At 34.3% G+C, this 17,677-nt stretch overlaps 1 protein-coding gene across 5 annotated transcripts in view; it reads left to right on the top strand.

Moving 5' to 3' along the window:
- Nucleotides 1-17,654, top strand: part of LOC120780669 (CCR4-NOT transcription complex subunit 6-like) — a 40,743-nt gene extending 23,089 nt beyond the window's left edge. For all 5 annotated transcript variants that reach the window (XM_040112957.1, XM_040112938.1, XM_040112943.1 and 2 more), the window contains 3 exons: nt 12,722-12,790; nt 12,943-13,255; nt 13,437-17,654. In XM_040112957.1, coding sequence (XP_039968891.1) covers nt 12,722-12,790; nt 12,943-13,255; nt 13,437-14,214 — 1,160 coding nt within the window. In that variant the 3' untranslated portion in view covers nt 14,215-17,654. The remainder of the gene's footprint in view (nt 1-12,721; nt 12,791-12,942; nt 13,256-13,436) is intronic.
- Nucleotides 17,655-17,677: the final 23 nt, after the last annotated feature.

The following is a 17,677-nucleotide window of genomic DNA, read 5'->3' as shown; positions in this document are numbered from 1 at the left end:
TTTAGTTGTCAGCTTTTCTTCGGTTTCTCGGTCAAACCTCTGCCGACTACCGCGGATATAAATATCATCCGTGAAATTTTTTATTATTATTTATTATGTTACAACTATGCATAATTAAGAGTATTTTGGTTATTGGGTCGTGCGGTCACCTGGTAAATGCTCTGAATTTTCAATTATGTGAAGAAGAATATATTTTTTTTATTAACGTAACTAAAAGACATTTCCGTACTTGATTCATTTGATCGTTTTGTTAGTATGTTTTCCGTTCAATCCTATGCTTCAGAAAGTCTAGAACGAAAAAACGACGTTGTTTGTTGTATCCTTTTAAACTATTACCTGTAGGATTACATATTTACAATAAGATTATTGCATATCGTACTTACTCTCCCACGTATACGCATTTCAAGTGAAGCCAGCTTTGTCAATTTTATTACTCCATGAGCTTAGAACACATCATCTTTCTTTGCAAGCCCCAATCTTCTAGCCGAACATCATCAATATGTTGTGAAGTTCTTTCTCGAGAGCTTTGACATCGTTTATAACCTTTGACTTGGCGTTTATATTTATATTTAACAATAATAAAAGAAGTCGGATAATGGGCCTTTCTCTACCAAAACATATTTTTAGTAACGATAGTATTGCCAACTAATGGGTTTAGACCGTTAGGGACAGCAAACGACAATATTTTCCCGTTTTTTTTTTTTTAATTTCTCTTTCGTAAGGTTTGCTATTTTATCACGGAGAGATATACGACGAGCCGAAATTATTAAAATTTACTACAGTTATTTGGAGTCAGTGGCTTCCACTTTAAGAGCACTACGTCCAATTTATGGTCGCCATAATCGTCCTGTCAATTGAGCCTCTAGTTTTAAGGCACAGTACAAAGTGTTCCCGTGCCAGTGGGACAGAGAAGTGCCCGTCTTGTCGAGAATATTGCTGCCGCTAGTGCATCAATTGAGGGATACCCAAATCAGTCTCTTACACGTCGTTCTCAATCGTTGGGCATCTCCGTGACGTCGCTGGGGCGAATTTCGCGAAATAATCTCGGCCTGCATCCTAACAAGATCAAATTGACGCAAGAACTGAAGACACTTGACTACCAGAATCGTTGTATGTTCGTGAATTGGGCTGAACAACAACTTGAAAATGATCCGGATTTTCATCAAAAAATCATCTTCTGCGATTAGGCTCATTTCTGGCCGAATGCTTCGTCACGTAATCCATGAGTCACCATTGCATCCCCAAAAAAATTACTGTTTGGTGCGGCTTATGAGCCGGCGGCGTTTTTGGGCCGTACTTCATCCGTGATGATCAAAACTGGCACGTTACTGTGTATGGGAATCGCTATAACCGCATATTTTTGGCCCAAATTGGATGTTATAGACTTGGAAAATATGTTATTTCAACAGGACGGCGCCACACGCCCCACAACGCGAATGTCACAATATATTTATTGAAAAGCAAGTTTGCTGAATGTGTTTTCTCACGGAATAGCCCAATTAATTGGCCGCACGGTCGTGCTATTTGACGCCGTTAGACTATTTCCTCTCTCTATGCCAACAAACAATATCGGCGGTTGATGAACTTCGTACGAATATCGAACGTGAAATTGCAGCATTATCATGCTTGAAAACCGTCGAATATAAATCGAGTTTCATACATAATGGCATCGAATGTACTATATAAAATATAAAAATCTTTTGTAGCGCTCTTAAACCCCGTTATAAGTTTTAAGCTACTCAAGTTGGGTTCCCAAAGGAACAAAATTAAAGATGTATTGTTGAGAATTGTTTACTTTAAAACATCTTCATAAAGTCGTTCATTACATTTCCAATTATTTGAGTAACTAAAAGCATATGCCGCCGATGCATATTGGTGCCAACACATATCTACCATGCATGTCTATGTATTTAACATAAAAATCCCATATTTTTTATATCCAAATAACGACAGCTATCCGACACACCTCTTTCGAGCAACAAAAGGATAAGACAAAAGGTAAAACAAAATATTTGTAATAATATTTTACATCATCTCTGATTAATTCGACCAAATGTGTTTTACAGACGATCAATTGCCTTTCCAACACCTTTCTGCCTAATTATAAGTTTGGTTTTCGGGGTTTGCTGTGTTGTTGCTTAATAGGCAAAGTACACTGCTTCACTTCGGCTTCATAATTAGTCATACCCATAAAGCTGCAAGCTTCCACACATTTACAAGTAAACAAGTACATATGTATGTATGTGTGAAGTGCAGATATTTAGGTAAATCTGTTATAAATGGCCGATTACATACATCCATACGTAAGTACTGTGTATTTCCGTTAAATTTTTTTTTCTTAATTTTGGTTTTTTGGTGCCCGCGTTTCAGTCCGAACAATAAATGGTAACTGTTACTTCGGTTACGAAACACTTTAACTGTCCGTCTGTTACTTTTTCTGTTTTACTTTACTTAAAATTGTTTTCTTTTTTATTCGCGCTTTTCGTTTTTGTTTTGATGGCGCGTTGTCGGTTCCGTTTCCAGTGCCGTATCGTGTTTGTTTTTTACTTTTTTCTTTTCCGCGGCTTATATTTGTTATTACTATTATATTTTGTGGTTTGAAGAAGACTTCACTATTAGACAATTCGCGTAATTGGCCTACATTTCATTTTATGACCAAATAAACCGTTTTTTACACGCCTCTCATTCAGTGTCATGGTAGACGAAAAGAATTGAAAACGGTCATAAATTGATTCGTGCCATGCACACATTATGTGTAACCGTTATAGTGCAGCGAATTAGCTGATAATTGAATTCAATATTTTTATATGTCATTAGATTTTCCGGATTTATTTTCTGCTGATCAGCAAATTTGAAATTTAAGAAAAAATAAGCATATACATTATAATATGGTGTGTCGACTCTTGTTTTTTAATTTTTTTCGCTGTACCAATTTTGATCTAACCTACTGTAGCTAGTATGTGGAGGGCCCCAGTTAAGAATGCGAAGTCCTATTTCTAAACTAGACTTCCTTTTACCTACATATACTACTGCCGTCAGCTGCCGCATTGATGGATAACGGTATAATATTTGTTGAATCGATCAATCCAAGATAATGCGGGGATATTAATTAGACTAATTTATTTATATCGGCCTTCAATATATTTTTTTATGGAAAATATGTATGTACATATTAGATATCAGAAGGATTATTTTTATACTCTTGCAACTTGTTGATACAGAGTATTATAGTTTTCTACACCTAACCATTGTTTTTATCACCTAAAATTAATCATGCGATCTTTGATCAGCTATGTAACCTAACGCTTCTTACGATAGTGTGAAAATAGGTGAAATCGGATGATAACCCTGTCCACTCCTTATATAACGGTTTCTTAAAAACTACTAAAAGTGTAATAAATAAATAACTAAATGCGTTAGAGACATTAAATTTACATTCGAAATGGTATGTGAGGGCTTTGTAGGAGCCGGTATCAAATTTGGTCCATATATCTGGACCGATACTTTCCTTTTCGATATTAACAAAACTCGGTACATAACATTCTTCTGATATACCGAGTTCTCAGTACAAAAATTTACGAAAATCGGTACAACCGCGCCTACTTCGGATATGACACAATTCCATCACCCCAGGAAACTATTCATGCCCCTTACGTACCGAATATGTGGACACTGGAGTTGACTTTCTACCAAAAATATCGGTTAATGTATAAGATATTTAATTGAAAATCGGTTATAATCCTTTTTGATAATAATATGTCTGAATGTCAAAAAATTGGTTGAATCGTATCAATACTTCCTTTAGCTCCCATATACCTAAAATACAATTTTTCAAAAATCCGGCTGACTTTATACCATATATCGGCCAATATGTGGGTTATCTCAATTAGAATTAGAGAGCGTATTTTTACTAATAATAGTGTATATTTGTACCAAAAATTGATAAAAGCGGGTGCAATTTTGACCTATCCCTTATTAACTAATAATAAAATCATCTGGCTGACTTTGCTCCCGAACTTAGCCTTACTGGTTCGTTACCGTTTTTATTTGACGAGATATGGTATATTCACGAAATTTGATATAAATTATTGTACAGGCAACGCTTCAATCTCGAAAAATAATCAACTATACAGTTGGGACCTATCAAAATCAATATAAAGACTCTTATACTAAAAAATGCACAGCAGAATTGCGCTATTTCAACTAAAATTACGTTGAGTTGTAAACCGTATCAAAGTCATTAAATTTCATAAAACTTATATTAGAAAATCACAATCAAGACTACATGTGGAGGTTCTCTTGTAGAAATCGTTCTAAGATATTTATTCAATCCACATGCCTCGTTTTGGACGACCTTCGAACTCTTCAACTGATGAAAATATTAAAAAAGTGAACGAAATAGTGCTTAAAAATCGTCAGGCAAGTGTTACAGAGATAGCAAGAGTCCTTTCGAACGATTTTTATGGATATTTTAGGTATGAAACGCGTTCTTGCTCGACTCGTCCTGCTAAGACTGGATTTTTTTCAAAAGGAGTACCGTGAACAAATTTCTTTGGACATGCTTGATCTTGCGAATTCTAATCCCACATTCATGGAGAGCATTATAACTGCCGATGAGACATGCGTTTATGAGTGTGACATGCAAACAAGTCAACAATCATCGGAATGGAACCCTTTTCAGTCGATCGAAGAGATAAAACAAAATTCGCTGAAGCAGCTGAAGGTCGTCCCAAAAAGTGCTTATGAAAAGTGTTTCGAGGACTGGAAAAATCGTTTGCATAAGAGTATTACTCTGGTGGGGATTACTTTGAAGGCGACAAAATAAATATTGATGAATAATTAAATATTTTGCGTTTTATTTACAATTTCCGAGTACTTTTTCGCCACATTGTATTAATAATAAGTTAATTCGTATTTCAATATCTTAATAAATGTACATCCTGTAATTCGGAATCCAGAACTCCACTTATTTTGCTCAACTTAAAAAAATGATTTTTTATTTTCAATTCACTTGTTGCCTCAATTAAGTAAAATTCTATAGTAGCAAATATGTACATATTTAAACACTAAACGCTTGCAGAAAACAGTCAAGGCAATGCCTTAAATGAAAGTACAAATCATTTGATTCATTATTCAATTATCTTTAGTAGGCATCTCAAGGTAAATACTTCCGTCAATTCGCACACCAATTTGTTTTTATTGTTTTACTTGAAAACTTTACATTTTGTTGTTGCTAATGTTCAAACTATTTGCTTGTAAATGCAAAAATAACATCATAAAATAGCAATAGCAATTTGAACAGCAGTAGCAACAACAACAAACATGTCGTGAAACGGAGCGACACCAATTCACCGAGCCACCACCGAAACGAGTAGTGACTTAGTGAAAGTACTTAAAAGTGGATCATCCGAAAGTGTCGCCTACGACAATCATGGCAATAAGAGGAAGGAAAAAATCAAAAAGCTCCACAAACAAAAAGTATGGTGTCTACGTATGCACTCGTATGCAGTATGTATGTTTGTACGTGTGTGAAATATTCAGCTTTCCTGATTTGTTTGGCAACATACATACGTAGCTGTCGGAGAAAAACTATAAAGCAGGCAATAAAATCAACTAACGAACAGAAGATTACAACACCTGCGCAATGCGACTCTGAGTGAGATTATAATGGCGATGGTAGTGGGGGCGGCAACTACGTGTCTATGTTATATGTGACCGTGCTGGTGTAGTGGCGGAAATGTTGCTCTGCAGCATATTGTGTGCTTGCGGGCTGACTAGTCCACTGTCTGGGTGACAGCGCATGCGCATGCGCGCTGTCAGCGGCAATGCTATCATTTATATGTACATATGTATGCTATAAGATTTATACATAACGTATGCAGAAGCAACACAAAACCTGTTTGTTGGTCATTTTAATTGTCGATCAATAAAAATTGTAAAACCAAAGCGGCAAAAATATGTTTATAAAAACAAAAATGATTTACTCGTAAATAACAAAAACAACAATTCGACGCAATGCAAATGTTAACACTTGCACTACTCTTTTAATATGTCTGGTTGTATGTATAAAACTGCTGTCTAGACCCTGCAAGAAAAGTAATTGATATTTTACAAAATTCTTAATTAATTTAAAGCCACAGTTAGCTCTCATAAGTAGGAGAAAAGTGATGAAGATGCAAGTAAATTTTGCTCCTCAATATTTAAAAATAAAACCACGTATTGAACGAATATCATTGTGCCCTCAATCAGCCACGTTAATTATTTAACTTACTTTTTTCATGAGATGAACGATTTTTCCTAACACCAATTGCTTTATTTTTCCTTTTTTTCCTTTTTGTTATTTAGTTTGTTTAGTTAAATTTATAGACAGTTTACAGAAATTCATTCTCGCTGGGTGAATTGTCAGCATTCAGATTATTGCTTGTTTTGCCAGCTTCACTCTTGGCGCAATAGTTGAAACACCGGTTGATATGTATTGCTGATGCTGATGACGCTGTCAACGATGCTGGCTGGCGATAGCATTGTAGATGTGGTGCAGTTTTCAATCTTTGCCCACGAATGTTCGAGCATCGCCCGACTAACAACCTCTCTGCCCGCCAGTAAAACCGGTGCAATGGCGTTTTTGTTGTTGCCACCGCTATCACACGCATAGTACACACATATTTATGTCGCTCTGACTCCGCAAAGTGCTGCACACTATGGTTCAACTTTTGGCAGCGAACGGTTTCGCGTGTAATGAAAATGTGTGCATAAAAATGCAGTTAAACTGGTTTTATTTATGGTGGCAGAGCAGTGCAATAGCGGCACAAGTAGCGAGCGAGTTTGAATCCCTACCACCCCATGCACTGATAAAAGTAGCTTTGTTGCATGCAATCGATGGCGGACTTACTTAAAAAAGTTAAAAGTAACAACACGTCACGACAATGCCACGGACATGATGCGCAGAAGTACTAATAACATGCAGTTATTTATTTGAAGAAGTTTTATTAGCTGATTATTTGAGATGTGCAACCGACATTTGCCTTCATTCGATAAGTCGATAAAATATCTAAAGAAAACACTTACAAATTCGTAAGCTGCGCTACTGGAAATATTGCTGAATACAAATGTAATAACAGCAGTCATTAGCTTCAGCGAATAACTTCCGAGCGCTTCTGGAACTACCCTAATGTAGAGCTAACAAGTCAATATCTGCACAATATAAAAAAGCCAGTGAAGCAGTAAATTCACTTTCTTTTTCGATCGAATGTTGTCCGACGCAATACAACAACTCAACCCATCGAAAACTCAATGGAGCAGCAGGAGTTAACGATGTGGAAATTGAAGTGGCTGAAACAAAACAAACACACGAAAACCATACAAGTCGATTAGTCTACTAGGAGATACCCACCAACCACAGCTGATTTCGCCTTTGGAGGCTTTCGACCGCGTCATTGTGTATGCTCATACATACATATGTAAATATTTAAATGTTAGTTTGCTTTGTCAGCATTTTGTTTGGGAGAGTGCAAGTGACGTGCATATATGGCAACATTGTAATCGTTTTGTTGTACCAGCTAATTCAATAAATCAAAAACCCTTTTTAACCAAAAATAATAATTATGTGCATACTACTATGAAATAATAGTAAGACTTTGTTCATACTTTTTAAATTCTTGATTTATTATTCAAAAGTTACATATGTCAGCCCCCTCAAAGTAATCCTCCTTGGCCACTATACACTTGTGCCAACGTTTTTTTCCAATTCTCGAAACAGTAGTTAAAGTCAATTTCCGGAATAGTATTCAATACGCGTAGCGATTCACGTTTAATGTCTTCAATTGACTCAAAACGGTGTCCTCTGAACGGTCGTTTGAGTTTGCTGAATAACCAGAAGTCACTCGGAGCTAAATCAGGCGATTAAGGTGGTTGCGGCTTGAAAATTTAGCGAAAAGCTCACAAAGAATCAATACAGTATGCGACTGTGCATTATCGTAGTGCAAAAACCAAGAGTTGTCGGCCCCATAAATCCGACCTCTTTTTATTAATACCTTCGCGCAAACGACGCATAATACTCAAATAGTATTCCTTGTTGACAGTTTGGATGGTCGGAAGGAATTCGGTGCACCACACCTTAGTAATCGAAGAAAACTGTCAACAAAACCTTGATTTTTGAACTGATTTAACGTGGTTTCATCTTCTTCCGGTCACTCACGATATTCGGCCGATTGATCGTCTGTTTCCGGGTCGTAATCATAGATCCAAGACTCATCGCCAGTAATAATGCGTTTGATGACATCCTGGTAGTCGGAAAGTATTGTTTCAGACCTTAACACGCCTCTGTTTAAAAAAAATTGAGTTTTTTGGAACCGATCGTGCTTTCTCTTTCCTTAGGCCCAAATAATCTTTCAAAATTATTTTCACTGATCCTTCCGATATTCCAACGAAGCTAGTAAGATCTCTGTCTGTTAATCGTTGATTCTCAAGCACCAATTCATTTATTTTATTGACGTGTTGATCATCAGTAGCTGTTGATGGCCGTCCTGGACGTGGTTCGTCATCAACGCGCTATCGACACTCTTTGAATAATTTGCAGCAATCAGAAACACTCGTTCTCGTGTCAACCAATTATTACCGCAGACATTTTTCAACATTCTCACCGTTTCAGCATCAGAAATTTGATTCTGCACAAAAAATTTAGTCCAACTTTGTTGGATAATTTCACTCATAGTAACAATCGCCGAATGCACTTTATATACTTCAGAAAGACAAAGATATACTAGACTCTAATGATTATTTTGTGTATGTGACATTTGGCACAGATGCCACTGACAGACATATCAACCTAAAAAATATATATTTTGAAGTATATAATATGTTTTCGCGCGAAATTTATATTAAAAAGTCTTACAATTTTTTTACATAGTAGTATGTTCTATGTGTCTAAAATAATTTGATAGACGGGTTTACCGACAAAAATGAATAGATATCGAGTTAATAACCTCCCCTCTACAGTATTGTATATAAAAAAGCCACTTGAAGTTCTGTTTGTTGGCGCTAAGTACAAAGCAAGCTTGGAGACTGAAGGTGCAAGTGTGATTTGTAAATATCGTGACGATCGAGTTGCACTAATATTTGTTTTGGTTCGTTGTTGTTTTTCGAATATTTGAATAAATTTCGCTTTTCTAGAGTGATGTACATTTACATAAGTGCACTTTTAACATACATACACACATTTTACCACTTGGAATGGATGATAAAATATGCTTACATACATTAAGTCCACATAGATCTGTCTAAATTTTGTAATACCAGAAGATTGGTAACATCTATTTCGTACAAACTTTTCACTAATTTTCAGATCTATTCATTTTACCTATCTCTTGACTTTAGCAAAATCCAATGAAAATCTTGCTTTCTTATACTCCATCGAGAAAAGTTGAAGTGATAATTAAAGTATTAAGAACAAAAACCGTATTATAGGCAATAATAAAAAAACACACTATTTTCTTATATTAAAATGTTCAAGAGAATCATTCAAGACGATCTTAATTTTCATGTTTATTTTCTTTTCGGGTTTGGCTGTTTTTTTCTCCTTTGGTTATGCTTATTTGTTCAAGATGACGCCACGCAACAGTGCGTTTCTGTTTACATTGGTTCCTCGTGTGTCTGTTTACTTGGTGCCGGGCAGTGGGGAGAACTTTCACTTTTTACGATTTTATGATTCGGTTCATTTTAGCTCCCCTTTGTTGCCTTTATTGTCGGTATTTTTTGCAGTCACAATCTCTGCCTTTGTTAATGTATTTGGTGTTTGGGTTTTATTTAATCTATACTGTTGCTAGCAACTGTTTATTGGCCAGTTGTAACGGATTTAGCTGCAGATTTTTGCTTTTGCTTTTTGCCTTTGTTTCTGTGGTAGAGTTAGTTGGCTGTGGCTCAATTATGTTTTTATAAAAAAAATAATGACTTTTAAATAACCCTGAAAATTGATGTAATTAAATTTTAGTTTTACAAGCTTATAAAAAATTATATATACATACATACATACATACAGACATATCTCCATTGATTTCGCAAAACCGACAGTGGGTTTTGTGGTTGTTACGAAACATTCGATTGAATCAAATTATTATTTTAATCATGTAATGAAAGTTGGTAGTAGCTTAATAATATTTTTAGCTTTTCGAGTCTTTTTCCACTACTGTTAAATAAAGGTTATACGATTTTGAATATGAAAGTTCATATTCACGTACAAAGCAAGAGGTTGCCTACAATGTGTTCAATGTCATATCCCAAAAATATCTTTAGAATAACTTCAAACCGATGATAGTGCTTAACGGGTGCCAAAAAAGTATCCATCTCGAGATTTTGTTCAAAAATTTCTTCTGATATTTTTATGGAAAACAACATGTAAATGCCATCGCTAAAATAATTTGGCAAAAAAAGATATTTTCTTTTAGTCGCCAATCGACAGACCTTTAATAGACTTATGTAAAACATATTACATACATATATAAAACCATGCTAAATATCCTTAATTCCAAGCGTTTCTTTTGAACCATCAATATGTATAAACGTAAACATGTACTCTTAAAAAACTCTTAAGTTATCTTTTTACGAAAAATAATAAACATTTACTTCCGAAATTACTTTCTTTGCTTTCCGCTTCCTTAATTCGGGGTTTCCCTAGCGCAAATTACATGCGGATGCAACCTCACCTCCAACTGCAACGATAACGACAACCAAAAAAGTGAAGACAAGTCTTTTGAAGTCATTTACTAAATAAATGGAGCTGAATTATTTCAATGAATGTGTGTGTGTAAAAGTGGACCAATCAATTAGTTTCTTACATTTACTACTATAATTTAATTAATAGACCGCAACTTCTTCCACTCCAAACAATTAATATTGATAGCAATGTTGAAAAGTGACAATTTCAATCGCAAACTAACAGCTGATTGGAGTTTGGAATTTTTAATGTGTAAACATTGCAATTGTCAATAAGTCTGTTGATCGTTTCCATTATCGCATTATTTTAAAATTATATGGTGTAAAATGGTAAATCATCTCAAGTTCTTATGATAAATAAAACATTATCTCATATTGTTCCAATTAAACCGATTTCCCAGGTATTTCAACATATCGCCTGTATTTTTATGAGAATAATGTTGATTCTAATTAATCGTTCGAAATTATATTGTAATCCAATACGTAACGTTTATTGACTGCATTTATAGATGATTAGGTGCAGTTTGCGGACCACAGCAACACTTGAAACCACTTTGAATCTAGATATTTTCAGAAGAATCTAACAAGATTTATTTCTTTCAGTATTTTTATTCGGAAGTACATTCGAAAATATATAGTAAAGCTCAGCCTCAGCAATGCTGATGTTTTCAGTAATTACGTATTTATTAGTTAAATGCACGCCCTAGGACTCACGAAGTGGTAGTGAATGTCAAATCTTGGCAATCGCAGGAACGTGCTCAAACCTAATCCAAATGAATTTTAGCTGTTTTTGCAAAATACAATAATAATTTTTTTTGTTGGTAAAAGGCAACAAAATCAGCTACTTTAGCTAGTAGGGCTTGGTAAAGTGTAAAGCGTATATCAAATCCAAATTTATTAAATTGTACGCTCGTTCATAATGTGAATATAATTTTTTGCTACTGTTGATATTGGTCTGGTTGTTTTTGTTGTTGTTAGTTACACGGAAGTAATTTGTGGGTCACTTTCACCGTCGCGCTTGCAATTGCTCATTGACTACCACCAACGTCATAATACCATAATACCAACAAACATACAACACACAGCTAATCATACGCCCATAACAACAAACAAAATAATAAATCCAGTGCAATCTAAGATGTTTGTTGTGGCGTTTACGACGCCAACGGCTTAGTTAATTCCCTCGACGATTTCGCGCAAATCGCGTTGAGACTGGCAAATTAAATAGCATACAATTGTACATTCATAGCTGGTATATGCTCGTATATACTCATTATATATTCCATGGGCAAAGCATTGCGTGCCTAGTGGAAGTAACGCGAATCCACTTAGCTATCACCTTTCCAATTCCGGGCTACCTAATTATATCAAAGAAAGTGAAATGTGCAATTATCAATTATTTTCATATCTAATAAGCTTTGTAGCAGGTGATCGGCAAATATTCATACATATTAGCACCTGGTTTTGTATTTTTTTCTCACACATTTAAGGAAATACCTTTTAGAAATACAAATTACTTTTATGTTACAAATCGAAGTGGGATATAATACATTATATGACGGTTGCGACTTTATAATTGTATACCCAGTCTCAACTACGCTTCTCACGAGTAATATTATTACAGACCCCAAAAGGAATCAAGAGGAAAAAATATCATACAATATTCTGCAAAAAATTCAGCTAACTAATTTCTTATTCTGAAAGAATCATCACTTAACTTACTCATCTGGTTTGGATCCACATGTTCGTCACATGACCATTGGTTATAAATCTATATCAATAAGAACACCGAAATTTCTTTATTTTTAAAACAACAAAATAAGTTTTTGTAAAAAAAGCCCTGCAAATATTCGGAAACAATTTACATAATTATTGAATGAATCTTCAACATAACCTAACAACATATTATATATATTATATTACTCATATTGTGTATATATTAAATAAGATTCACAAATTATCTTTGCATATACTTAACTTGTAATAAAATGTTATTTATATTTTTTACGTTTAGTTTCAGTAACCCCTCCGCCCCAACGTCCATGGATACCATTAGCCAAACCGAACAAATCGAGGCCAGCATGTAAGTTTCTTCTTTTGTAGACTTTATATCTCATCTTACATAATTTTTATAATCATAAAAAACATACATATGTATGTATATTGTAAATACATATGTGCATATGGGGATACAACACTTATAATATATGAATATTTTATGTTTATTTGTTATAGGCATCTTTACAGTTATGTGTTATAATGTTTTGTGCGACAAATATGCCACACGGCAGATGTACGGATACTGTCCATCATGGGCCCTGAGTTGGGAGTACAGAAAAAAGGCGATACTTGACGAAATCCGTCACTATTCGGCGGATATAATTAGTCTGCAAGAAATCGAAACAGAACAGTTTTATAATTTCTTTCTGCTTGAACTGAAGGCCGATGGTTATGAGGGTATTTTCTCGCCGAAATCCCGTGCCAAGACTATGTCAGAGATGGAACGTAAATTTGTGGACGGCTGCGCTATTTTCTTTAGAGCTGCAAAGTGAGTGTATACAGATATAAATATAGAAACAACATAGAGTAGGATCCTCATCAGTAGAAACTGTTAAATCTGGTACTCATAAAATTTTTAGTTTTTAGGTTATGAACTCAATTTATTTCTATTTAATTTTATTTGTACTATATTCATCGTGGATTTTTGTCGCCTTATTAACCTCTTACAGATTCACATTGATTAAGGAACATTTAATCGAATTCAATCAATTGGCAATGGCTAATGCTGAGGGCTCGGACAATATGTTGAATCGCGTAATGCCGAAGGACAATATCGGTTTGGCAGCATTGCTGAAAGTGAAGGAAAATGCCTGGGATCCAATGACGGAGGTGACACAAATCTCCCAGCCCTTACTTGTGTGCACAGCACACATTCACTGGGATCCCGAATTCTGCGATGTCAAACTTATCCAAACGATGATGTTGAGCAATGAGCTTAAGACTATTATCGACGAGGCAAGCCACAGCTTTAGACCCGGTCATAAGAATGACTCGAATAGCGTACAATTATTATTGTGCGGTGATTTCAATTCCTTACCCGATTCCGGTGTTATCGAATTTCTCGGCAAGGGACGTGTAGCAATGGACCATCAAGATTTCAAGGACATGGGCTATAAATCATGCCTGCAACGCTTACTCTCGAATGACACCAGCGAGTTTACGCATTCCTTCAAATTGGCCTCCGCTTACAGTGAAGACATAATGCCGCACACGAACTACACGTTCGACTTTAAGGGCATCATCGATTATATATTCTATACTAAAACAGGTATGGTGCCGCTCGGTTTATTGGGTCCCATTTCGAATGAATGGCTACGTGAGAATAAAGTTGTTGGCTGCCCGCATCCACATATACCCTCGGATCATTTTCCGCTGTTGGTCGAATTGGAACTGATGCATACGGCGGGACAACAAGCACCGCCCAATGGACTGATTAATCGACGGTAGCAATAAAAGGTTGATAGCCAAATCAGACAACAACAACAACAGCAACAAACATAAATGTAATGTAGCTGTTGTAAGAATAGCAGGACAATTTAGCGTCTGCTAATCGCCGCATAAAGACCACAAACAAACAAACAAACAAAATATACAAACAAGAAAACATAAATAAGTAGATAAAAACAACAACAAAAACATAAAGCAACAAATCGTCTTACATACACATGCATAGTGACCGAAATGGCAGTAGTTCATACACATACATACTCACGATTTCTCATACATACATACAAACATACACCACTCACTCACCATGTCCAAACAACAACATTGTACGAAAATACATCCTTAAGTTCAACAACAACAACATTGTACTAAATACGTCATTAAGTTCAACAACAACCGCAAAGAAAATGTTAAAAGGCCACCAACAACAAGGAAAATATCAACATCATATATGAACCATATATCTATAAAACCACAAAATAAACACCAACAAAATTTGCATACATTTTAAGTTTGTAAAGCTAGTAAATATGTAGTTCTATAATGTTCCTCACATCTACCCATTCTCTTATTATCCCCAAAGGAGTATTGCTATGTCTTTCCACATCCTCCAACCACCGACTGATATATTCCCTTTCGCAAATTCCATTTTCTCAAGTGCAGCAATGCATGTAAGCTTATTATATGTATGTATGTGTGTGTTATAGCGCTGGCTGAACCGTTGGATACCCATTTTTCGATTGACGTTACTTAATTTAGTAGCTTAATAAGCTTGACACATTTTACCATCAAATGCAATGTGCTTCATTACACTTCTACTTCATTTAACAGAATATCTTCTATCAATTATCAATTAGCTTCGTTCAATTCAACAAAAAGTTTTTAAATAATTACTTTATTTTGATGAGTATGTCTTAATTGCAAAGTAAATGCGCGTTTTTAATGCAATTCCGGTTAATTATTAGTATTCATTCTGAACTTATTTGTTAAATATTTCTAATTTCTTCTGTAACAGAAAATTTAATTTAATATCATCGTATATTTAAACAAAAGTTCCATTTATATTTCGCTTTAAAGTGCTATCTTAGCTATGTCTTTCGTGGGAATAACGATATACATATAAGCATATTCTAACTTTCTCCTCCAGCTTCTGAACGGTTTAACGCGCTTGCCTGCTGCTAATAGCATACAGTTTGGACTCCATACACTTCCTCTCCAATAGTCCGTCCTACCATTCTGCCGTGGAACTTTGAAAATCACTTGAAAAAAAATGAAAAATTATTTATTGCTCGCCACCTGCAATACTCAATAGAAATAGTTCTGGAACCTAAAGAAAACTTAACACATTTTATTGAGTTCCAAGTAAGGGAGTTGATTTTCGAAATTCCACCTTGTATGTTACACTGTCCCCTCTCTGTTACTGCCTTACGGTTTAAATTTAAAAAACTTGACTTATGATCGATCCTCTTCATCGTTTATGCAAAACATATTTTTAATTGAGCCTAATTTTAAGCTTTGCAATAGAATTTTCTAAGTTTACTTACCCTAAAAGTTACTTTCTTTTTTTAGAAATAGGTATGTATGTAAAATTGCTTTATTTTGTAATAAGAACTTACTGTATATCTTTACTTTGTAACATAACCTAATTTAAGAGTAAAGGTCGTAATTTGCCAGGCAACACTATTTACTATGTGACACAGAGTATCCCAATTAATTTAAAAGCAAACACATCGGTGAAAAGCGCATGCAACGCCTTTCCTAATACCCCCTAATTCAGTTTCTTCTTCGTATGCTTAAAGTAGAATTTTCTATTTTTCTATTTACCATTCTTTTGATTGTGAATCTGTAACTAAGTAAAAATTTTATTTCAAGTTTTAAAGCTAAAAACAATTAATTGCTGCAATCTAACAAAATTACATATGTACATGCAAATGGTAAGGCAAATAATGAAAATTAAATAAACTACCAATGATACCAGATCAAATCCAAGAGGTACTTTTTGCATTTGAAAATCAAAATTGTGAATTAATAAACCGCAGTAACACCAATAATATAAATCAATTTAGCGAGAATGCTTGTAAAGCGTACATACATGCATATATACATACATAATAGAATATTGGTTTTATTCACAGAATGCAAAAACACATACAAAAAAAGTGCTAAGAAATTTTTATGAAAATAGAAACATAGAGAACACTAAGGAAACCCATTAAAACAACAAAAAAGCGTAATGATAAAAAAATATTCGCCGAAAAGTATACCACACATACTACATACATACATACATATATAAAGTATTTTTATATAGACAAACTTGTAATGTAATTGGAATGATTAGAACATGATTATGAGTGGTTGATTGAAAATGAAAACATAAAAATTAAAAATAAATAAATGCTAGAAAAAAAATAATAAAAATTTAACGATTTAGTTGGGCAATTTAATGTAAAGAAATAAATAAATGCGCATTTACAAATATGCCACATCTAGAGATCGTCAATCAAAAGCATTGTTTATCTCCCTTTATTTATATTATATAAGTATGATATCCTTCGTTAGCGCGATTTATAGTTTTCACATCTACTATGCACTTAAAATTTTTTAATATAAAAACATCAAACCCCATATAAAAAAGTATACATAAATATATATTTATATCGTCATTCACATTTTCCAACGAATTTCATTGGAGCTAAGATTTGATTCAATTCGAAATTTGAATTTCGAAAATATTTTCTACCGGAACACGAAATACAATTCGTTTATTTTGTCGAGTTCGAATAAGTGTAATCGCTGTAGAGAACTACATTTTTCCGTAGATTGTTTTAACTACGGGAAAGTTAAAAGCCTTTTCGATTGGATTTGAAATTTCTCTTACAACAATAGCAACTGCCGAGCGAAACTTTGCATTATTACCTTCAGCCGACAAGGCTGAATTCAAACAGTAGAAAAAATATGCAGGAATACGTACATATATAAAGTAAACAACATCAAATCAGTACAAAAGTAATTCATAAAGTGAGTGATGAAATGATAAATTAAATTGGATTCATCATTGTTATTGTAATAGTGTAAAATACTTCATTGTTATTGCAATATTGTAAAATACTCTTCAAAATGTGTACTGGAACAACAATACTACAGACATAATTCAATGCTTTCAAACTAATTTAAATAAAAACGCAATATTGTAATTAAATTTTAAAATTAATAAAAGCGGTGATTCCAAGCGAATGCACACGTATTCTAGGGATGAATTCGGTGATAATTTCGTTAAACAATTCTCAAAAGTTTGTGAGTATTGTTAAGTTTTTTAAATATTCATACAGTTAAAATATCTGTATCAGTTTTGCAGGCGAATCAGTAAATAAACTAAGTTGAGAAATATCCGAAAACGCAACCAAAAATTACGAGGAAAAAATTATGTCTGGTCGAATGATTAAATGCATACATATACATA

Source organism: Bactrocera tryoni, chromosome 1 (assembly GCF_016617805.1).
Source record: "Bactrocera tryoni isolate S06 chromosome 1, CSIRO_BtryS06_freeze2, whole genome shotgun sequence".
Taxonomy (NCBI): Eukaryota; Metazoa; Arthropoda; class Insecta; order Diptera; family Tephritidae; genus Bactrocera; species Bactrocera tryoni.
This window is presented reverse-complemented; position numbering and strand designations above follow the sequence as displayed.